This window comes from Cyprinus carpio, chromosome A24 (genome assembly GCF_018340385.1).
Source record: "Cyprinus carpio isolate SPL01 chromosome A24, ASM1834038v1, whole genome shotgun sequence".
Classification (NCBI taxonomy): Eukaryota; Metazoa; Chordata; class Actinopteri; order Cypriniformes; family Cyprinidae; genus Cyprinus; species Cyprinus carpio.
In genome coordinates this window covers 18,216,202-18,236,969 of record NC_056595.1, presented here as the reverse complement: position 1 = coordinate 18,236,969, position 20,768 = coordinate 18,216,202, and the positions used below count along the sequence as shown (strand labels likewise).

The 20,768-nt window shown below is 36.4% G+C and overlaps 2 protein-coding genes across 5 annotated transcripts in view; one reads left to right on the top strand and one right to left on the bottom strand.

The window, feature by feature from the left end:
- Positions 1 to 4,366: 4,366 nt before the first annotated feature.
- LOC109108238 (zinc finger MYND domain-containing protein 11-like) lies at positions 4,367 to 17,747 on the top strand. 4 transcript variants are annotated; one of them, XM_042714508.1, is made up of 17 exons: positions 4,368 to 4,558; positions 6,558 to 6,689; positions 6,782 to 6,941; positions 8,228 to 8,251; positions 8,575 to 8,607; positions 9,971 to 10,132; positions 10,793 to 10,870; positions 10,994 to 11,086; positions 11,179 to 11,266; positions 11,362 to 11,417; positions 11,579 to 11,656; positions 11,738 to 11,856; positions 12,146 to 12,389; positions 12,485 to 12,553; positions 12,627 to 12,920; positions 13,068 to 13,253; positions 15,702 to 17,747. In XM_042714508.1, the coding sequence occupies exons 2-17, from the start codon at positions 6,574 to 6,576 to the stop codon at positions 15,822 to 15,824; spliced, it is 1,923 nt and encodes a 640-aa protein (XP_042570442.1). In that variant the 5' UTR covers positions 4,368 to 4,558; positions 6,558 to 6,573; the 3' UTR covers positions 15,825 to 17,747. The 4 variants fall into 4 exon arrangements, with proteins under 4 accessions (XP_042570443.1, XP_042570442.1, XP_042570444.1 ...); XM_042714509.1 differs by lacking the exon at positions 8,228 to 8,251 and having other exon boundaries at positions 4,367 to 4,558; XM_042714510.1 differs by lacking the exon at positions 8,575 to 8,607.
- The window catches only part of LOC109089254 (disco-interacting protein 2 homolog C-like), a 112,543-nt gene continuing 109,330 nt past the window's right edge, over positions 17,556 to 20,768 (bottom strand). Inside the window, exon 39 of the mRNA XM_042714507.1 lies at positions 17,556 to 20,228. Within this exon, the coding sequence (XP_042570441.1) occupies positions 19,976 to 20,228 (253 nt within the window). The 3' untranslated portion in view covers positions 17,556 to 19,975. The remainder of the gene's footprint in view (positions 20,229 to 20,768) is intronic.

The following is a 20,768-nucleotide window of genomic DNA, read 5'->3' as shown; positions in this document are numbered from 1 at the left end:
GCACAGAAGTGCAGTTCCAGGAAATCACTTCATTCATAAGCATTGTATTTATTCTTGGTCAGGTAATGTGATTCTGTACATCGTGTGATTGAGTTTGGTGACAGATGTAAATCAGAGAGCAGCCATTGACTCTTTTACTGTTTTCCACTCTTTGAGCTGATGGGAGAAGAGTGTATCAAACAGAAACATGGTCTCTATAACAAGATCTGTCTCAAGTGTTATTATTATTATAAAGTACAGCTCATTTATACTCTGAAATGCTCTTTAAAAAAAAGGTTCCAAAGGGGTTTTTCACAGTGATGCCATATGAGAACCATTTTTGGTTCCCTAAAGAACCCTTCATTGAACACTAACAGTTCTTAAAAGAACCATTTTTTCTAAGTGTGAAGAACATTTTAAAAATCTAAAGAGCATTTTTTTTCATTATAAGGAACCTTTTGTGGAATGTAAAATTTCCATGGATTGTTAAAGGTTCTTTGTGGAACCTTATGACAATAATGAACCTTTATTTTTAAGAGGATATTTTTAAGAGGATATTTGAGGATAATGTTCAAAAATGAATGCAATACAGTGTGAGAATTTGCTCATTAGTGACTTTGTAGTTATTCTGGAGATGACTGGCTGGGCTTTGACATGACAGTGACCTCTTCTGGTTGTCCTAGGGCTAATGTGACACATGATAAATCATCCTATAACGAGCTTTGGATGAAACCATCCCAAATGTGATGTTTGAGAACGCATTTTATTCAAATGCAAACCAGACGATAGCCAGACAGATAAGAACACAATTTAATCTGCGCATTTTGAGGTCTGTCAAACTACACAGGATGTCTGAATTAATGCATTTTCATAAAATATGAGTAGCAAGTTTTATTTTGAATCAAGCCTGATGATCATAGAAAGTGTGGAAGGATGAACAGAAGACATGACTCTCTCAAATCCAGACCATCTGCACTGGAACATTTCCCAAAGGAAAATACTGACTTGTAGTTGATCATCATTTATGGCTTTTTATTCTGGTGTATGCTTTTACGTTCCCAAAAATGCACCATGCGTCAGATGTGCATATTAAAACCCAGACAGGATTTCTCCTTCTATGGAAATTCAATGGTGTATCATTTCCCAAAAAGTCTGAGAAGGAAAAATGAACAGAGTGCACTGAATAGAGTCTAGATTAAGACCTGCACTGATAGTTCTCACAGATAGCGGACTGATTCAGGACATGCCATTATGAAGAGATTCTGCTCAGACAGGAATCTGAAATCTGATATTACCTGCTAGTCTCACTCTGGGATATTTCACAGGTTGAGGGAAAAAATCATGAATATTCTGTTCTAAAACTTTTGCTGAGAGAAAAATAGTCCATTACAAAGTATAAAGCGATCTGCATTGCAACAAAGATCAACACTGCTGCTATAATACTACAGAACTATTAATGTTAAAACATAAATATGTCTGGCTGCAGGCTTAAGCTTAAAAGAATAGTTTACCCAAAAATGAAATTTTGCTGAAAACTTACCATCAGGCCATTCATGTTGTAGATGAGTTTGTTTCTTCATTGTAACTGATTTGGAGAAATTTAGCATTACATCACTTGCTCACCACTGAATCCTCTGCAGTGAATGGGTGCCATCAGAATGAGAGTCCAAACAGTTGATAAAAACATCACAATAATCCTCAAGTAATCCACACGACTCCAGGCCATCAGTTATAATAAGCTGTGTGTCTATAATACTGCTTTCTGAATCAGGAGAGAAATATGCACAAATCAAGTTTCTAAGATCATTTCAGATCGTTTCTAAGTGAAAACAGACCAAAACATTTCTGTATTTTATTATTGATTATGGACTGGTATTTTGGCCAGAAGTGAATGATTTGGATTATTTTCTTACAAACATGCAGCTTTTCAAGACATTAACTGATGGGCTGGAATCGTGTGGATTACTTGTGGATTATTGTGATGTTTTTATCAGCTGTTTGGACTCTCATTCTGACGGCACCCATTCGCTGCAGAGGATCCATTGGATGCAAGTGATGTAGTGCTACATTTTTTCAAATCAGTTTCAATGAAAAAACAAACTCATCTACATCTTGAATGGCTTTAGGGTGAGTAAATTATTACTATTATTATTATTATTATTATTTTAGCTTTTTTAGCAAATTTTCATTTTTGGGTGAACTATTCCATTAAGCTAAAATACAAATATGTATGCAGGTATGTATGGATCTGAATGATTAAGTGTCTTCTTAGTGTTCTCATTCCTGGCAAATTCTTTCTTTTAATAAAGGACCTACTGTTTTACGCAGACTCTGCCAGAGTAACAGAAATAATGACAAACATTTTGTCTAACTTTGAGATGTGTTTAGACTATTAATTATTTTGTTGTGATATTAAAGGGGGAATGTAAGCACATACAGATCCAAATAAATTTGGCCATGCAAACCTTTACAGAAAACTATGAATATTTGGGTTCCCAGCACTTCAGGCCTCATAATGGTAAAACAGCGGAATACTTTACATTTCTATGAAATTACCTATGAATATGAATTCAGATCTCTTACACAGCAGCAGGGACTTTTACTTGGCTAATTTAAGTTCAGTTTATGCAATCACTGCCCAAGACATCCTGTCATCTTGTTATGACATACATTTGTATTCATGTTGGGCAATGAATTATTAGTGTACATTGTTCAGTAAAACCTCAAAGAGAAACTAACACAGTTATACTTTCACTAACAACTTAGAAAAAGGGGATGACGTAAAGAAACAGTATTTGTGATGTACAGTATATTCATCTTTGTTTATAGGTTGCAGACATGTTGGTGTCAGTCTATGTGTGTTAATTTAGCACCATCTGCTGGAGCTTCTTCTTAAGGTCAACAAGAATTATTTTTGGAAAGTCTGTTTATCCCATTCACTCCAATCCAAAGAAATGACAGATCTTATAATGTGTTTTTGGGACCTGTAAAAACAATGCAATTATAGAGATGTTTTTAGTAGCATTTCTTATTATTGCCCATAACAACTCATCCAACATTACATATATAGCTAAGAAAGTAAGGAAATAAATCTATTAAGGCACTTATATTATGTTTGAATAGGGAATTCATAGACTTCACTGTGAAAACTATTTTGATCACGATCGTTTTTCATCAATCAATATATAAAGAAACTTTCATCTGTCTATTTCAAAATGGCAATATTTGAGAAAAAAGTTGAATAGTTTGCATCACTGGATACAGCTGTCGGTCATTTAACATTTCTATCATAAACAGTTGACTAATATTAAATGATTTGCATTGGCTAAACCCTACTGTGATTTGATTGGCTGACCCCAGGGCTACTGCATTTGTTAAACTCAACCTTGCTCAACAAAGTTACCTAAAATGTTTGAGAGAAAAAAATGATTACGCAAAATAATTTTTCTTTAATTTATAGAAAATATATATTTATCCTGTATGACAAACAATAGCCAGTCCCTAATTACTGCAGGTTAAATTTGCAACCTTGTTACTTATAACCTCCTATTTTGCTTTTTACTTTTACATTTTGTGTTAATTTTAATTTAACTTAATTTTAAAATTTTATTCGGTTTGTTTTTGCCATTTTTTTCTGTCTATATAGTTTTTATTAATTTGCATTTGGTTGATTTAGTTTTATTTATTTCAGTAGCCAACTTTAACGAAAATGAAAAATGTTGCCTTGGTAACAAGCTGAAATAAAATACACTTAAGTTTTTAACGTTTAAGTTGTAGTAGTGTAACCCTGATTCAGACATATTTGTAATAGGGTTGCAAACCAATAAACTGAATTGAAAATTAAACCGCTTATATAATATTTGATCACCTGTCCCTGCAAAGCCCCAAAACATGCTGTAGATTTAAACTAAATACTTGTAGGGGAAGTCGTGGCCTAATGGTTAGAGAGTTTGACTCCTAACCCTAAGGTTGTGGGTAAGAGTCTCGGGCCGGCAAGGCTCCGAACCCCCAACTGCTCCCTGGGTGCTGCAGCATAAATATGTATACAACTACTACTGTCCCACATCAATTTAAATGCCTGTGTGTGTGTGTGTGTGTGTGGTGTGTTGTGTGTGTGTGTGTGTGTGTGTGTGTGTGTGTGTGTGTGTGTGTGTGTGTGTGTGTGTGTATGTATGTATGTATGTATGTATGTACGTACTGCTGTCTGTGTGCAATTTGAATGGGTTAAATGCAGAGTACGAATTCTGAGTAAGTTTTAATTGGAATTTTCCATTTATGAATACATAAAAACTACCATAGAGTAGTAAGGCCTGAGAAAAAAAGAGCTTCAAGGTGAGACGTGCAAAGTAAAGCGCGCAACTGCAGCGTTCTGCCACTAGAGTTCTCTCACAGCCTGTGACTAAATGAGTGCGTGTGCGTGTGTGTGTGTTTACCCCCTCTGAGCTCTCAAGTGTGGCCGGGCTCCTCCAACCAACCACAATTCTGACATTTAACTCCGGAAACACAAATGTAACCAGCGCTGCGTTTCATCCTAAAGTGAGACTGAACGGCGAGGCGTTTGATCAGCTGTCGTGCAGCGGTGAGTAAGCGCATAAACCGGGTCGATTTCATGACATTCGCAGCAAAGAGGAACAAAAAATCCACTCCCAACTGGTTGGTTTTGTCTAGAAGCGAGGGAGGGATATCAACATGGCGTCCATGTAGCTCACCAACCAACAAGAATGTCTAGGCACCGATGAAGGGTTTTCCCTCCATTTGCAATTTGATTGGGTTATTAATCGCGATTGTTTGCGGGGTTGATCATATGTAGCGAGCGTCAAAAACGGCTCGCGCGTTTACGATGTCCTCATGTTTATAGTTTTGCGACTGTTATTAGACACCCGTTTGTCGTTTCTTTCAGGCACTGTGAGCGAAATGCGGGACCTGCGCTGGGTTTTATTGATCACTGATAAGACAGACAGCTGTCAAAGTCATCGTGGCTTTTTAAAAATACGTTATTTTGATCGCTTCGTTAATATTATCGGGTTCTTAATGCTTTTACGCCGTGCATTCCAGCACTCGATTGTGGATCACATGAGCTGTTGTGGTTCTGTAGTCTTCTGCGGGGGTTTTAAAAATCACTGGCAACATTTTGTAGACTGTAACAGTGTGAACAAAAGTTACGATTGTCACAAAAACTTGTAACGTTGCTGTAGTAGCATTCGATCCAGGAGGCGATCGGTTCCCATCCTTTCTGCGTTAGTATTGCGCAATAAAGCGAACAGGTCTCAATGGTCACATTAACACCGTGCTCAGTGAATTATTAAGGTAACTACAAATGTGGACTCTTAAGTAAATTAATAGCATTAAAATGATGTAAATACACATGTGGTGAATATTCTAGATATATCAAGGCTTCTACAAAAGTCACGTGCACAGTCATGCAGTTGACCAAGTTGCCAGTAATTATAATAACAATGTTTTACTACATATCACTTCCAGCCAAGGTGCTTTAAAAGTGTAATAACAGACAGGTTTGTTGTAAACCAACAGTATTTAGTATTCAAACTTAATGCATCCAGGCCTATAGGAGTCAGTATGACCGCAACAAAAACAGCCAAACATAAAAAATAAAAAAAAAGTGCACTTTAAAATTTGTTATAAAATGCAAATGACTTGAAATAGTTTTCCTTTTTTCCCCTGAGTCATTTTATAGTGTTACATTATATATCATTTTACTTGTTCTTTCCAAACATTTTTAACCAAGGCTTTATTTACATCATGTAAAAATAGGTGGTTAGATTAATGTCTTTTACCTTGAAAACTTTCTTTATGTAATTTATTTAAGTAATTATGTCTTGGATTCCTGGAAACTCATTAGAATGCACTTTTATTAATAAAAAGCATCCTACAAAAGGAGTTTCAGCTCTCCATTTTTTGTAAGAACCATCAGGCAGTTGAATGTAGAAGCTGTAACATGCAGTATATGCACAACAGCAATAAATGTGACAGTCATATTTATCTGTTTCTACATGCCACATTCTAATATACTGCATGCACTCTGCAGAGTGAATACTACTGAGGGTTTTATAGAACTGGTTTTGCTTTCTACACGTCTGTAAATCTCTGCTCCTCTGTAATGATAATGAGAGGAACTTGTTGTCTTCAATATCATTTCACATCACTACCATTGTTCTTAAGAGTTTTACAAGAAAGCTTAATGTTTAACCTGGTTAATTTTTTTTATATGAAGATCCTAGAAGAATATCCGGCTTAGGTTTACATGTGATTATAGTTGCAGGAGCTCTTTATAAAGAGAACAGAGTTCATTTAGATGGAGACTTTATGATGAAGTTTATGTTATACTATGGTGCCATTTTCCGTGAAGATCTATTGTTTGTCCACAACGATGTAGATGCACAATTAGAGGCACTCAAGAGAGAAATGGTGTGTAATTTGATACCGTCTCTGACAAAACAAACAGATATTTGCATTTTGCTGTTTTATATGCAAGCACCTAAGCTCTTCAGACTGTACTTTGCTTATTGTGAGCAGTGTACGTTTTTGTTCAAGGGCTTGTTCTGGTTTAATTATTCTAGGTTGAAACTGGCCACAATGTCAAGGGTGGTGAAAAAGAGGCAAGCGGACCCCAAGGTGGTTCAGTATGTCTGGTCAGCCATCGAAGTCATCCGCAATCAGAAACAAATCGCAAACATGGATAGAATCTCAAAGTAAATGCTTTAATTCTTCTCTCTATACTAATAATATCAATTTATACATCTAAATCCATGTCTAAGAGATGGCCTTGTGTGTTTTGGTGCAGATATTTAAGTCGTATGTATGGGATGCACCCTAAAGACACGGCCAGGCAGCTAGTTCTGGCTGTGAAAGACGGTCTGGTGGTGGAGACGCTCACAGTGGGCTGCAAAGGCTCCAAGGCCGGGATCGAACAGGAGGGATACTGGCTTCCAGGAGATGAGATGGTGAGACATAAACCAGAGCATGTCTATTTTAAACATAACATACTTTTATCTAAATGCCTCCTAGATAAAAATGCTAAAGGTAAACACGGCTTGGTTTTACTACACATTAATCAAATGAAATAAAGAGCTCAAAATGTAGATATGCTGCTGGCTCCAGCACAGCCATGTGTTTCTGAAGACCATCAGTAAGACATCTGATTGGTTCGTTAGCTTATATGAACCCCAAAAAAAACAGTGACTTCACCAGCACATAGAGACATTCCTCTGCTGTGTGAGAGAGCATGCTTGAAGGAAGCACTGTTTGTTTTTGGGGTATGGCTTATAGCTAGAAATATACATATCTGTCCCAGGTTTCATCAGCTAGATGTGTGGTCTTCATCCAAAAAAATATGTATGATAAGTATGAAAGCCCTTTCTACATGCACTACTATTCAAAAGCGTGGGGTCAGTTTGAAAGAAATTAATTTTATTAAATTTGATCAACTTTGACAGTAAAGACTTTTGCATTGTTACATTTTCATATTTCCAAGAAATGTTCTTTTGAACTTTCTGTTCATTTTAGTATCCTAAAAAAATGTATCTCCATGAACATATCAAGCAGGAAAACTGTGTTCAACACTGATGATAAGAAATCAGCATATTACAATGATTTCTGAAAGATCACGTGACACTGAAGACTGGAGTAATGGCTGCTGAAAATTCAGCTTTGCCATCACATCACAATAAATTACATTTTAAAATATAATCAAGTACAAATCAGTTCTTTTAAATTGTAATATTTCACAATCTTACTGTATTTTTGATCAAATAAATCCAGCCTTGGTGAGCTTCTTTTTAAAAAATATTTAAAAGAATCTCATTGACCCCAAACTTTGGAATACTAGTTTACTATACATAGCATATTTATGAATATATGAGCAGTATTGGTCAGTGGTTCCCAACCACATTCCTGGAAAACACACACACACACACATTTTGCATCTCTCCTTTGTCTGACACACCCATTTCAGTTCTTAGAGTCTCTACTAATGAGCTGAGGACCTCAATGAGGTGTGTTTGATAAAGGAGACATGGAAAACATACAGCGGGGGCTCCAGGAATGTGGTTGGGAACCCCTGGTATAGATTAATGTTTATGTTGTTGTGTGCTGCATTCTGGTATTTCTCACACACACCAAACACCCACCCGCGAGTTCCTAACAAGGAGCGCCTGTGGTTAGTTTCAGCCAACCCCAGCTCTTAGATTAGGATTTTAAACAATGTTTTTTGGATCACTTGCAATCGCAGGAGCAGATGTCAGAGGGAAGCAAGGTATGTTCACGTCCAGTTGTTGTGATTTCTTTAATTAACAACATAATCTGCCCTTTAGTTAACAGTATGTGTAACCTGTGCATGGGACAGCAGCTGAATTGAAGGGAGCTTCTGTGTGGCCTTTAGACATTTGCCTCCAAAATATAAAATTTAAATCAATAATGCATGTTCTATTTAACTGTCAATCAAAATATCATGATAATACACACTATTTACACTGGCATCAACAAGCTTCGTTTCACTTCAGTGCTGTGCTGTGTGAGGTTCTGTGCACCTTGTTTTGTCACTGAATGCTCATTATTAGTGATTTCTCTCTTCTTTAGCCCTCTCTGCCTTCTGAAGCTCTTATCCAAGATGTGCGTATGCTTCCCACATATCAATCTTACATGTTTTCAAATCAAATATTGTTTTTGCAAGATTTATATGTCAATGTCAGAACCAGTCACAGTCAGACCTTTGTTTTGCCAAGTTAATATGGTGTTTACCAGGGCTAAGACCAGTGTCAGCAGTAAACTTGCTTATTCAAGGACAATATTTGCACATTCAGAGCTGATTTCTGTATTTTTATAATTACAAGGGCATGTTCCGTATATGCAGAATGTATTTAATTCATTAACAGAAATTCTTGATCTAAATAATTAGAAATCTATATTTATGAATATGAGCAATTATTATATTTCTTATTAAGAAATATATCAGTTATTTAAAGTGAATGTGTCACTCTATTAGCATTTTTGCTTCAAACCCCTGTTTACTTCTTACACTGGTTTAGACCCATTTTAAAGGTAAGAATAAAAACTATATGCAGACAGTAGAGCACTTTGGTCAAAGCCTGCAGATTTTGTACTCTTAGCCAGAATGTCTCTGGTGTGTGTTGGTGTGTATTGAGGTGTGTGCAGTAGATTGATGATATTTTTAGAGGATAGCCTTAACATACGTTGAATGTGATCGTGGCATGTGAGAATGTGATTGCTCAAAGAACATTTAGTCATGTTTAAGGTTTGATTTAAATGGCCATTTGATTGAAAATACATGGTGGAATTATCTCTCTTTTTTTAATCTCTATTAAACAGGCTTTACCCAGGTTAGAACTATTTCCTGTGTAAAGCATGTATTGTTAATAAGCATTTCATTTGAATTGTAAAAACATCCGAGTCATAAAAAATGGTCATGTAAATTGAACCAAAATGCAAAAATGTAACATGATTGTTTCTCTCATAATATCAAACATATTATACACCTACAATACTTTGATTAATGTTACATTACATTATTATAACTAATGAGCGGGTTTTATATTTTTGCTTTCTTGGTGCTTTGGAAAAACTGCTAATTATAGAAGCGCAGCCCTCATACTCCGTATTCTCTTAGCTTCGAATGATACATAATTATAATAAAATAAAGTTTAAATAATAATATTTTAATACATTGGATAGAATATATTTATAAATATATTAAAAACCAAACTGACATGTGAAAACCTTTTGCATGTTGTTGGTGCTTTTACTTATGCTTTATATTAGTAGTCTCTCAAGGCTCTGGTCACAAATTTGAAAAACTTTTCAGAGTAAGAGGGCTGATCTTCAATGCATTTCGTCAAGAACTTATTTGCAGGTCATGAAAAGAATAATCATTCCTGGATCGGTGGTTTTGTTCCCGGGGGCTTGGTGGTGGCCCAGGTGGGCGGGGATGTGCATTACTATACTATGTGTGTTTCAGGACTGGGAAGCAGAAACTCATGACTGGTACTGCTTTGAGTGTCACCTTCCTGGAGACGTGCTGGAGTGTGACGGCTGTTTCCGTGTCTACCACCTCCGATGTGTGTCTGAAGACCAGAGGCCACGGGACACAACCTCCCACTGGCAGTGCGGCATCTGCAGGGTGGGTATAGAGAGATCATCAAAAAACGACTAGATCAGATTGAAAATTCTGACTGAATATGATGTTTAAAGCCACTTTAGCTGATACACTAATTTGCCAAATTTTTGTTACGTTGCTTTGGCAACAACTTATAGTTTAGGTATTATAGTTTAGGCTAATAGTTTAGGATAATTTTTATTTGATGAAAAAATATGATTATTATTATTATTATTATAAACAAAAAAAATCATTAAGTGAATTTAATTCTGATTATAATTAAAATTAGAATGATAGCATAGAATTATTTCTGAGGGATCATGTGATTCGCTTGGCTGCTGTAAATTCAGTTCTGCCATCACAGGAATAAATTATATTTTAAAATATATTAAAATACAAAACATAATGCTTTTACTGTATTTTTGATTAAAAAAATTCATCCTTTTACTGTATTTTAGATCAAATGAATGCAGCCTTGGTGAGCATAAGAGACTTCTTAAAAAAACTATTGAACAGTAGTGTAAATTCAGTAGTGTAAATGTGAAATGCATGTTTGTGATTTTTTTTTTTTTTTTTTTTTTTTTTGTGAGCATTAAACCCCCAAATGCATTTTAAGAGTTTATTACCTCAGATTATGATTTAGTTATTGAGCCATTTGTTTCTTGTGGTGATGTTTACTAACAGGGCAGTAAAAGGAAGAATTTGAGCAAACAGGAAATGACAACATGCCTCAAGTTCATTCTTGGACGTATGAAGGAAAGGGTGCGTTTCAAACTTTTGCTTCTCACTTTTTTCACACTAAATCATGTAGAAATCAAGTCTTTCCCCCACATTGGTTTTCTGTTGAAATGTGAAGCAGATTTCTTCCATCTTATCATCTTTCAGGCTGTGGACCTGCACAAGAGAGGCAAGGAGTCAAAGCAACCCATATACAGAAGACTGATTCACACACCTCTGGATGTGGATAACGTACAAGAGGTACACAGACCAAACACTAGGAGAAACAATTCAAAGATCACGTCCCATCATCAGTCTCAGCATGTTCTCATGTATCTTCTGTTCTCCTATAGAACATCTCAGAGGGGAAATACAAAAGCTTTGAGGAGTTCAGGGCTGACGCTCAGCTTATTGTTCACAACACAGCCATTCTTCACGGAGGTGAGCCATACGAACCAAAAGTGTGATTTATGAAATAGCATGTGTGCACTCCACTCAAGTGTCGGCTCGACCAATTCCACATTCTCTGTCAACAGTCAACAGCGATCAGACCGAAATTGCAAGACTTCTCTACAACGACACATGCCACGAGGTCAGACTGAGCAAACAGTTGGAATTTCAAACTTGTTTAAGGCACTTGACAAACATAGTTAAGCTTTTCCGTATAGACTTTTGACTAAATTCTTAAGTTAATGGTTAAAAGATTTTGTGCTCTTTTTGAACAATGAATTAACAATTATTTATTTGTTCCAGCTGAACGAGTTAATGTTGTGCAGACACTGCTTCTATCTCTCTAATGCACGACCCGACAACTGGTTCTGTTACCCATGTGTAAGCACAGACACACACATTCATTCCTGCAGACTTCTATGTGATTTGTGAATGTACTTAAGGATGTTTGTCTGCGATCAGAGTCCGACTCATGAGCTGGTGTGGGCCAGGATGAAGGGCTTTGGTTACTGGCCAGCCAAGGTGATGCAGAGAGAGGGCAACCAGGTGGATGTTCGGTTCTTTGGTCACCAGCACCAAAGGTGAGCCTCGGGTTACAGTAGGAACATGAGCAATATTGGATTTAAAAGTTCAATCACAAGACTTCCGAAGCTTCATCTTAATGTTAGGTGCGATTAATTAATCACAGTGTGAATAAGTAAATAAGTGTATGTGTGTATATAATGTATATAAATAATAATATCTGTATTAATTATGGTTTTTGTACTACTGAAAGCTAGTTTTGACTCACCTAATTGTGGACCTGGTATAGATCTGTATGTGGTTAAATTAGCTTGTGAAACTAGCAGACTCATGTCTGTTTTGCTGCAGGGCATGGATTCCTTCTGACAACATCCAGGAGATCACAGTCAACGTGCAGCAGCTGCAGGTGAAGCGCAGCTCGGGGTGGAAGAAGGCATGTGATGAGCTGGAGCTCCATCAGCGGTTCCTGAGGGAGGGCCGTACCTGGAAGGGGAAGCTGGAAGAGAAGCATGACAGGTCGGACAGGCATGAAAGACAGGAAGAGAGACAAGAAGAGGCAGAGTCAAGCATCTCCTCCACATCCAATGAGCAGGTGAGCATTTTGGTATCACAAGTCCCATTTCATTTTTAAATCTGCAAGATTGGCTTTGCTTTATTTAATATCTGGGTTTCTTATGTTGTTGACAGTCGAAAGGCAACCAAGAGCCCAAAGCTAAGAAGAGCCGCCGTTCCCAAGTCGCCGAGCCCAAAGAAGAGGTTTGTAATATTATATCATGTTTATTGAATGAGATGTGATGAATAGAGTTGACATCTCCTGCTGTTATATCAGGAACCGGAGCCTGAGATGGAGGCTGTCAGCTCAAGCCAGGAGATCCCAACAGCTGTTCCACATCAACCAGAACGTACGTCCGTCTCCACCCAGACCAAAAAGTCTGGCTCGTCTTTGTCCTCTTCCTCACCAGCTCCTCGCATGGTACACCGAGGCACTCAGACGCTCAACGAAGGCAGCTGCCAAAACATGTGCCACGACAAATACACCAAGATCTTTAACGACGTTAAAGAAATGATGAAAGCGGAGAACAAGCGGGAAACCGAACGCGTCCTGAAAGAGGCTCTGGATAAGGTGAGAATCGTTCTTTCATTTTGGACTGATATTTGGCTCCCTCTTGTGGCCAGATTCAAAGATACCCCTTTTCCTCCAAGAAAGCTATCCTGTTGGTGGGAAAAGGGGGAAATTGCAGCAAACTCAGCAATGTGGTTGTCCTTACAGTTGCGGGCAGAGATGGAGGAAGAGAAAAGGCAGGCGGTGAACAAAGCAGTGTCCAGCACGCAGGCCGAGATGGACAGAAAGTGCAAACAGGTGAAGGAGAAATGCAAAGAGGAGCTCATGGAGGAGATGAAGAAGATGGTAGCTCAGCACAAACAACTTATTTCCCAGACCAAGAAGAAGCAGTGGGTGAGTGAACTTTCAGAAGATCTTTTGTGTAGATACAAACTGTTAGAACAACAACACACACTAAAAACACTCATACACACTCACAATAAAAAGATAAAAAAAACAAAACAAAATAATATAAAAAAAATGCTTGGTTTATAGTATGGTAACCAAACTTTGAAAAGCTATCAAGACTATGAAAATACACAATTTATTTTTTAATTATTAAAAATATAAATATATATATATTATAAGATTCAACAATTTTTTTTTTCTAAGTATTGAGTTCAGGTCCTCTTTGACTTGGGTGTCAACTTTGCACATGATTTTATTCAGATTTATTATGATCTAGGGACTTGGTCAAAATACTTCTGTAAAATATATTTGTAGATTTTCCTGTATCTTGTATATGCTTTTGGGACTAAACTTTGTTAATAAACATCCACATATGCACGCCTATTGATGAACCATTGCGGCATGAAAAATATATCATATTTATATTTTGTTTGAAACATTCCAGAGTAATTTAGATGTTGTTTTGTAACAAAATGAACGGTTTCATCAGATTTGAACTGGTTTTGAGCAGTCAGATTATTTGTCCTTATGAATTTAATGTGATCTATTCAAGTACATTTTAAAACTTAAAAGAATTTCACAATTTTTTTATGATTAAAAAGGGGGTAAATGTAGTAATAATGCTGTAACATTCAAAACTTAGCATTTTTGCACATACACTACTCACTAGTTACTGATCAGATACAACATTTGTATTAAAAAAAAAAAAGTTATGACGGTTTTATAAGCTTCCTTTCCACCAGATCTGAACAGACCCTGGAATGGAAAAATAGTATGCAGATTTTGAATGCATTATGATTGCTAATATTATTAAATCAGGTAAAATTCCTTAAAATATTACTCATATTTCTAAACAATACAATAAACACATCTGAGTGTGATGTGAGTCTGTCTGATCTTCATTATTTTCCTCTTTTATATTTATATATATATATATATATATATATATATATATTTATATTTATATATATATATATATATATATATAATATAAAAAAAAATTTTTTATCATGAAACTGTACATTAAATACATCTAAGTGTGATGTGAGATGATCGTTCATTTTTAGCTTTTAACTGAATTAACAAATGAATTTGCCCAACATGTTGTTGTATTTACAATCTATTTATAACTTCTACGTGTTGCTAGGAGCTGAAATGGTTCTCCAGCATATTACTCACCTGAGCTCCAAAATTGTCTTGTGGGAAATGTTGCAGCTCTGAGGGAAGAATTAGGAAATGAAGAACAATTATTGTCCGAGTCAATAATGTGGCGTGGGGTTGTGTTATTCCTCTGTAGATGAACCGAGTCGAATTTAGTTGGTTAACCTGAATAATGACACATTATTGATAAAACTACCACCACCCGGTAATTTTGTTGCTCTCTGTGTGGCTCTGAAACAATACCTTGTGACTAAGCAACTATGATTTTGTCCAGTACGTGATATCGTCGTGTTATCCCTATGTTTATCGCTGTATGTAAAAATATTCCCGCAGCGAATACGCGTTAACTGACTCCTTAGAGCAAACACGGATTAATGAGAAAATGAAGAGCGGAACGAGCTTGATATTAAAGCTAGTTGATAAAAGCGCATTATGTCCCAAAAAAGAACTGCATGCACTCGCACGTGTACAAAAAGCGTCAATGCGCGCGACTGTGTCTCTCGATGCTTATTATTTTTAAACCACTGAACGTGAGCAGTTGAACATAAACAGTGAAATTCCTGCTTCTGTCTGTTATTAATGTTAATCAAACACTCATCTGGTTTTGATTTAATAACTTTTAGCTTTAATTAAAAATAACTTTAATTCATAGTGATTTTTTTTTAAGTGATGTTTTTAATTGCTTGAAAACCTTTGTGCTATCAAATTGTTACATTTCATATATTGGTATTGTAACCTTATTTCTAGCAAAAATAAGTATAGTATTGTTATTGTGAAATTTTGTTATTTAGGTCATATCAACCACCACCAGTTCTAAACATAATCTCTCAAAATAAGAGTTTTGTGGCTTTTAGTCAACATATGTTAGCTTTGAGGTTAATCTCTAAGCTAGTGTGCTCCTAAATGTTGACAAAAACTAACTTTTAGCAGATAAACACACTTAAAATTGAGTCTTTCTATTGGAAAAACAAACCAAAGATATTGATGACTCATTCTGCACTTAGATTTTTGTCCAATCAGATGCTCTCTAGAATGAGAACGTCCCATTCAACAGACAAGCCGGTTGTATTTTTTCTCTTTCTTTTTTTTTAAAGGGGAAGGGCCCTTTCACATCCTGTTTCAATAGGAAATGTACTAATAAGAATGTTGATTCAGGAGGATATTTTACTGGACAAAACTCAAAAAAGTGCAAGTCTTTTAGCATCTTATTGTTCTCTTTATTCTATCTTTCAGTGTTACAACTGTGAAGAAGAGGCGATGTACCACTGCTGCTGGAACACGTCGTACTGCTCCATTAAATGCCAGCAGGAGCACTGGCACGCCGATCACAAACGTACCTGCCGCCGGAAGAGATGAGCTGCAGCTGGCCACGCCCCTCCTCTCGACTCCACCCATCCACGAGCAACGCTATTGGATAGATTTTAGCACTCACCACCCTCCCCCTGCCCATGGATTCTTGATTTTTAGCCAGCATTTTAAACCCCAGCTCGTAGGACACTTTTACCAGAACATTTTACTGAGGTGCGGTGAATGCTAACAGGGCAGCCAGCGCGGAATTTCACAATCCTCGTCAAGATGGTTGTATGTTTGGATTATAACAGTATCTCATTGCATTTTCCTTTTTGTTTTTACCCTTTTATTTGCTGTATGACGGAAATCAGCCTTGCTTGCATACAGACTAGTTGAAATGTGAAGTACTAGTAATCTTTTTGAACAACTTAATCTGAAGCTATGTAGATATTTGACTTTTTTATAAAAGCGAATCATGTCAGCCTCCTGCATTGAGTGAAGTTGGTGCTTTTAAACTTGACGGTTGGTTTTTATCCGTGGTTGTGATGTTTCTTTTTTTGGGAACAGGGTTTAAAGATGGCAGGTCATGTCTGTCTGAACGATACAATCTTCCTTTAATGAATATGCACATTTCATGGTTACACTTTTAAATAGACCTTTTAATTTTTAACGAAAAGACTAAATTAGGTGCTGATTTTGGGGTCCATTTCTGTAGCTTAAGTGTACTAAATCTTTGCTGAGTAGGATCTTTAAAAAGGTTTGTTAGTGTGGATGAACTATTCCCAGTGCTCAGAAAAAACCCCTGATGATTTCATCATTATGTCAAGATCCCATTAAATAGCAAAATTTAATCAGACTTTTAAGATTGTACAGAGATCAGTGTAAATTAAACAATCAGAAATTATAGCTATAGGGTTTTATCATTAAGAATGACCCTTCGTGGCACTTTTTGACCTAAGAGAGAAGTTAAAAGGATAGTTTACATAAAAATTACAATTCTGCCATCATACCCTCAAATTGTTAATACCTGTATGGCTTTCTGAAATGCTGCTCAATGAAATTAAATGGCTGTACTTGGTCCCCATCCACTTTCAGTGTAAAGAAATGAGTAGCTTGGACACTCGGCTAAACGTCTCCTTTTGTGTTTTTTGTAAGAACATCAGTCAAACGGGTTTGGAATGACATGAGGGTGAATGAATGACAAAATTAGAATTTTTAGGTGAATTATTATTCCTTTATTGCAATACATTTCTAAGAAAGATCTATCTTTAGAGAGTTTTGACTATGTCGACCGGGAGAACCAATCAGCTGAAGGATGTAGGGGAACGTGAGGTCCTTTTCTAATGTTTTTGCACAGATTCATATCTGTGTGAACCTGTGTTCTGTTTCTCTCTGAATTACTGGATGCGTCTTAAATCACGTCTGCTACATTCAGGTTTCTGTCCTGCCCTATTTCTCTTTCTCTCTCGCTCCCTTCCCAACCTCACTGTTGCACTACATGTAAATAACTGTTTGCAGCTAACCGTGACTGATAACGTTTGCACGTTAGCATATGTACATTTCATGAACACATTAACTATGTATTTGATAAAGTCAATCTGTAAAAGAAAAAAAAATTGTGATATAACGGTAATATGTTCCATTCCAGTCTGCATGAATCCAGGTTGTGTGTACCTTACTTTGGGCTCTACATTAATCTACGTTCTTGCGTGTCATCGGTGATGCAGTATGTCTCCTTTTTGGTTTTCTAGGGTAATTTGACACCACTTTGTAATTTCAAGTAACCCTTTTTTTTAAATTTCTTTTTTAACTTATATTTATGCGGACAGAGTAATGACTACTGAGAATTTCTGACACCCAGCGAGAAGTCTGCTATACAAACACCTGTCTTTCATGTGCATACAAATTAAAATGTGGTGTAGACGTTTTCCCCTTTCTTGCATTACATTATGTAACAGTACTATGTATAAATAAAACATATCAACCGGTGGTAGTTTTGCGTCCTTTTTGTGTCGCAAATTTAAAAAGACAAATTTACCAATCAAAGCACTTTATTGCACCATATTTTGTGAACGTAGGCCAAAGCAGGCTTCTATAAAAGTGTCATTTAATACTTTTAATCGTGTACAAAACAGAATTTCAAACACACCTGCACCATACAAAATAAATTGTTTTTTTGTCTTTTTTTCTCTAACCAACAATATTTACATACACCATGCAGACTCTCTCACGTAAGTCCAGATTTCCAAAAAAAAAAAAGGGAAATAACTTCACAGGTTGAAAGTTATGTGCACGTTTTTTTTTTTTTTTTAAATGGGGAAACATTTCCGCTTGTATGGGAATGACAACAATAAAGCTTCCGAACAGGTTAAGACTTCTTTCCTTCATTTTTTAAAAACAGACAAAAAAGAGAACATTGCATCGTTACTTTCTGAATAAGGGTAAACTCCGTTCCCATACACAGTATTGACGTCAGTGACACAGATTCCAAAATAAAATGAAAGGTTGCGTTAAATAAAGACAGACCTCAATGAGGCCAGAGGGTGCTGATATCTGACTGCAGTAGATCTCCACAATTATTATCTGACGCCTGCCGTATAATCAATCGCTGAGGCAGGATGTGGAAAATAAAAGAATAAAATCCTGAATACTCCGTTTTGTCATGGCGATTTAATGGACTGCCAGTGCTATGAAAAGGAGTTCAGAAAATGCGTCCTTCTAATGCAGCTGGTACAATGAAGAATAATGGCACGCTTCTTTTTCTCTCTTCACTATTGTTTGCATTATTATAGCCAGTCGGTCATGTTTCATGCTTTGCCCATAATTGCTTGTGCCAACAATATGCCGGCATTTATTTAGCATGTATTTCCCCACATAAGCCTATTAAAACAAGAGCTTAATCCATTTCACGTGAGCTGATCGGGGTTGAAAGTAAACTGTGAGGCACTAACGTAAATGTTATTTTATGAAAATACCAAAATCTGTGTTAGTCCGTTACGAATGGTATCGAATGTGATGTTTGAGCAGTAAACGAAAACGCACTTGTGTAAAAAGCTTGTGTCAATAAATAATGATGCAATCACACAGAAAAAAATAATAAAAAACAAGTTAAAAAAATCAATCCAAGCAAATAAAAACACAACGTAACAATTTGCGGTGCAGATTTGCGCCATAAAAGCAAATGTAAACAAAATTCCAGGCACATTTTTAGGGTTCTTTTTCTCTCTGAAAGGGCGTAGCGATTTAGTTTCAATTAGAAAAACCGAAGCATTTGTTCCACGTTTGACATCGTCTTGAAAGTCCTATGAGTTCCTATTATTAACCGTTTGATCGGCCAGTTGATTCTCTCTACAACAGACACCATGCAAGTGGGAAGTACTGCATTAGAAATGCATCATTGGTGATTCGTAGATCTTATTTTATATATATATTTCTTTTTTATATATATTTGTATGTATATTTATATTTTTACATAGACTTGATGTGATACTACTCACTCAAGATGATACAATGTTTTATATCAGCAATATTATTTAATGAGGAAAACATTTCCAAATGTCTTCGCTCACCAGTTCTAAAAAGAGCAAAATAAATAAGAACTATTATCTGTACATAATTACACAATATCAACCGACTTTGTGTTCACCTTCAGCTTTGTACAATGATATTAAACAAGGAGGAATCGAAAAAGCAGGGGACGTTTTTTCTTCGTTTTTGCTTCCTGCTCTTTGAGAACATTTACAAAGGTTGAAAAACTAAACCGGCAAGTTGCTGAAGGACGGCTGCAACGTACGTACAAATGTAACAAGTTGGCGTTGTACCTTTTTTAAAATGAATGGACAGAAATGGCATCCAGAGTGTCTGATAGCACGTCTACTTTCAACAAGTTACTCCAAATCATCGGGAAACTTAAAATGCACATTTCGCCACAGTATGCAGATATTTAAAAATAGCCTTCGCTCGTGTAGGGCCGAATAAAAATGAACGATGTCGCAACACCTCACGTGAAAACAAAGCGACACGCACACAAGCAGAAGCAGAGGCGATTCTTCTTCCCTTCAGGAGACCGAATCCTTCTGCCAATCCATTTTTCTGTTTGGCTTTGTTATCACTTCTCAAAGTTTCTCCCAGTACGTGTCAATTCACGGAAGATCGCCCAAGCGGTCATGTGCAGTCGGCAAAACACACGCACGCAAACATCCACGCGTACACTCATGCTACATGTTATATGCCACATAAATGGGGTCCAGCTGATCGGCTAGAAAGCCGTCTCGCAGGTGCATCCTCTGCTTCTCTCCGCGAGAGTTGATGGGAATGACGCCAATGTCCACCACCACCACCACGCCTACGATCAGGTAGTGCTCCTCCAGGACCGCGTTGGTGACTAAAGGAACCAGGTCCAAAGCTTCCTGTTCTGAACCTTCCAGCTCCACGACCACCACAAGCAGGTTGGTCCAGGGAAACACCGCACTGAAACAAACAGATCAGTTCATTTAAAACACGTCCTTTCTAAAGGACCGTTCATTCAGTCATTCACTCTTGATGGTGGCAACTGATAAGAACAACAATTTTCAGTGACAACTTCTTATTTGAGATGACAAATATATCTCTTAAGGTGGCAACTGATAAGAACAACAATTAAGTTTTATGTTTGAAATTTTATTTAAAAAACATAATGCATTCACTCTTGATGGTGGCAACTGATAAGAACAACAATTAAGTTTTATGTTTGAAATTTTATTTAAAAAACATAATGCATTTAATGTCTTAATCTTTAACAATCTAAAAAATTAATATATATTTTTAATACTGTAAATTGTTATATTATGATGGCCCAGTAGAATTTAAAATGAAAATGAATATTTTATTTCATTTATTTAGAAATAATGGTGTAAACAGTATACATTTTAATATCAAAATAAGTACATAAATTAATTTAACTTTATTTTTAAGTATTTTATTTTTAATTTATTTAGACATAATAGTATAAACAGTACACATAAAAAAAAT